A 3153-nucleotide genomic window follows, 5' to 3' on the forward strand; every position below is an offset into this window, starting at 1 on the left:
GTTTATTTTTGAATCTCCATATTTGGGATTGGAGATTCCCCTTTTCTGTCTGGTTGTCTGTCTGTCTCTGTCTCTGTTTATGCACACACACACACACACACACACACACACACACACACACACACACACACACACACACATATATATATATATATATATATATATATATATATATATATATATATATATATATATATATATATATACATATATGTATATGTATATGTGTATATATATATATATATATATATATATATATATATATATATATATATATATATATATATATATATATATATATATATATATATATATATATATATATATATATATATATATATATATATATATATATATATATATATATATATATATATGGATATATATATATATATATATATATATATACACACACACACATATATATATATATATATATATATATATATATATATATACACACACACACATATATATATATATATATATATATATATATATATATATGATACAAAAACACACTCGCTATCTATCATGCCTGCTTGTGAGTAAAAGGAAAGGAAAAAAGAAAGAAAGAAGAAGTAGAGGCAGAAGAAAATGAGGGAAAAAGAAAAAGAAAAAAGAATAAGCAGAAGAGGAAGAAGAAGAAGAAGAAGAAGCAGATGGAAAATATTAAGAACAAAAAAGTAATCATAAGAAAAAAGAAGCAAAAGAAAAAAAAGAGGAAGAAGGTGAAGGTGAATAAGAAGCAGAAGAAAAAAAAGAAGGTACAGAAGGAAAACATTAAGAACAAGAAAGAATAAGAATAAGTAAAAAGAAGAAAAAGAAAAAGGAAAGAAGACAAAAGTGCAGAAGAGGAAGAAAGCGAAGAAGAAAAAGAAAAAGAAGAAGCAGAAGGAAAATATCAAGAACAAGAAAAAAAAGAAGAAGCAAAAAGTAGAAGATGACGAAGAGGAAGAAGAAAAAGAAAAAGCAGAAGGAAAATATCAAGAACAAGAAAAAAGAAGAAGAAGAAACAGATGAGGAAGAAGATAGCGAAGAAGAAGAAGAAGCAGAAGAAAATATTAAGAACAAGAAAGAATAATAATAATAAGAAACAGAAGAGGAATAAGATGGCGAAAAAGAAGAAGAAGATGGCGAAGAAGAAGACAGCGAAGAAGCCGAAGAAGAAAAAGCGAGACCTCATATTGCGAGGAAGTTCCCTTAGCCAAGGCAGCAATTCCGGGGCTGCATTACGCCGGCCCGTCCCGCTGATTACCCTCGTTCAGGCATAATTAGGCGCGCTTCTCTGATCGTCGCTTTCATGCCGAGACCGAGAAGACCTGCGACGACCCCCAGGCGGAACGACCCCGGCGGCACGACCCCAGATGGACGACTCAGCACCAGTATGGCCAAACGGGAACGACCCCCAGGCAGAACGACCCCAGATGGACGACTCAACACGATTCTGGTTTGTCAAGACGACCCCACCAGAATGGCCACACAGGAACGGTATCCAGGCAGAACGACCCCGCCAGCACGACCCAAGAAGGATGATCCTATCTAGACGGCTCCACTAAAACGACCTCTAAAGAACGACTTAGTCAGCACGGCGTCGCGAGTACGACCACCGCAGCAGGGCCTCCGGAGAACGGACCCCTGAAGCAGAAGAGGAAGAAGAAGGCGAAGAGGAAGAAGACAGCGAAGAAGCCGAAGAAGAAAAAGCGAGAACTCATATTCGAAGAAGAAGATGGCGAAGAAGAAGAAGCAGAAGAGGAAGAAGATGGCGAAGAAGAAGAAGAAGAAGAAGCCGAAGGAGAAAAAGCGAGAACTCATATTGCGAGGAAGAAGATGGCGAAGAAGAAGAAGCAGAAGAGGAAGAAGATGGCGAAGAAGAAGAAGAAGAAGTAGCCGAAGAAGAAAAAGCGAGAACTCATATTGCGAGGAAGAAGATGGCGAAGAAGAAGAAGCAGAAGAGGAAGAAGAAGGCGAAGAAGAAGAAGACAGCGAAGAAGCCGAAGAAGAAAAAGCGAGAACTCATATTGCGAGGAAGAAGATGGCGAAGAAGAAGCAGAAGAGGAAGAAGATGGCGAAGAAGAAGAAGCAGAAGAGGAAGAAGAAGAAGAAGCAGAAAAAGCGAGAACTCATATTCGAAGAAGAAGATGGCGAAGAAGAAGAAGCAGAAGAGGAAGCAGATGGCGAAGAAGAAGAAGCAGAAGAGGAAGAAGAAGAAGAAGCTGAAGAAGAAAAAGCGAGAACTCATATTGCGAGGAAGTTCCCTTAGCCAAGGCAGCAATTCCGGGGCTGCATTACGCCGGCCCGTCCCGCTGATTACCCTCGTTCAGGCATAATTAGGCGCGCTTCTCTGATCGTCGCTTTCATGCCGAGACCGAGACGACCTGCGACGACCCCCAGGCGGAACGACCCCGGCGGCACGACCCCAGATGGACGACTCAGCACCAGTATGGCCAAACAGGAACGACCCCGCCGGTACGAGCCCAGATGGACGACTCAGCACCAGTAAGGCCAAACGGGAACGACCCCCAGGCAGAACGACCCCGCCGGCACGACCCCAGATGGACGACTCAGCACCGGTATGGCCAAACAGGAACGACCCCGCCGGCACGACCCCAGATGGACGACTCAGCACCAGTATGGCCAAACGGGAACGACCCCGCCGGCACGACCCCAGATGGACGACTCAGCACCAGTATGGCCAAACGGGAACGACCCCGCCGGCACGACCCCAGATGGACGACTCAGCACCAGTATGGCCAAACAGGAACGACCCCCAGGCGGAACGACCCCGCCGGCACGACCCCAGATGGACGACTCAGCACGATTCAGGTTTGCCAAGACGACCCCACCAGAATGGCCACACAGGAACGATATCCAGGCAGAACGACCCCGCCGGCACGACCCAAGAAGGACGATCACGTCTAGATAGCTCCACTAAAACGACCTCTAAAGAACGACTTAGTCAGCACGGCGTCGCGAGTACGACCACCTCAGCAAGGCCCCAGGTGAACGGACCCCCCGAACACGTTTCCACCAAAACGACCCCTACGGAACTAACTTACCATAACGTCCCCGCCAGCAGGTCTTTCCACAGGATGAAACGACCCCGTCAGTACGGCTCCAGCAGAACGACCCCTACAGACCCACCAGAACGGC

The 3153-nt window shown here is 44.4% G+C and overlaps 1 protein-coding gene across 1 annotated transcript; it reads left to right on the forward strand.

The window, feature by feature from the left end:
- The first annotated feature begins 1112 nt into the window (after positions 1-1112).
- LOC138859810 (uncharacterized protein DDB_G0286299-like) lies at positions 1113-1890 on the forward strand. The gene is made up of 3 exons (XM_070116096.1): positions 1113-1215; positions 1312-1491; positions 1574-1890. The coding sequence occupies exons 1-3, from the start codon at positions 1113-1115 to the stop codon at positions 1888-1890; spliced, it is 600 nt and encodes a 199-aa protein (XP_069972197.1).
- Positions 1891-3153: the final 1263 nt, after the last annotated feature.

Source organism: Penaeus vannamei, chromosome 38 (genome assembly GCF_042767895.1).
Source record: "Penaeus vannamei isolate JL-2024 chromosome 38, ASM4276789v1, whole genome shotgun sequence".
In the NCBI taxonomy this organism is placed as follows: domain Eukaryota; kingdom Metazoa; phylum Arthropoda; class Malacostraca; order Decapoda; family Penaeidae; genus Penaeus; species Penaeus vannamei.

Coding starts and splice junctions, on each gene's coding strand:
- LOC138859810 (XM_070116096.1), top strand. CDS start 1,113: ATGGCGAAAAAGAAGAAGAAGATGGCGAAGAAGAAGACAGCGAAGAAG. Junction 1,216..1,311: donor AAGTTCCCTTAGCCAAGGCA/GCAATTCCGGGG, acceptor TTTCATGCCGAG/ACCGAGAAGACCTGCGACGA. Junction 1,492..1,573: donor AGAATGGCCACACAGGAACG/GTATCCAGGCAG, acceptor CGACCTCTAAAG/AACGACTTAGTCAGCACGGC.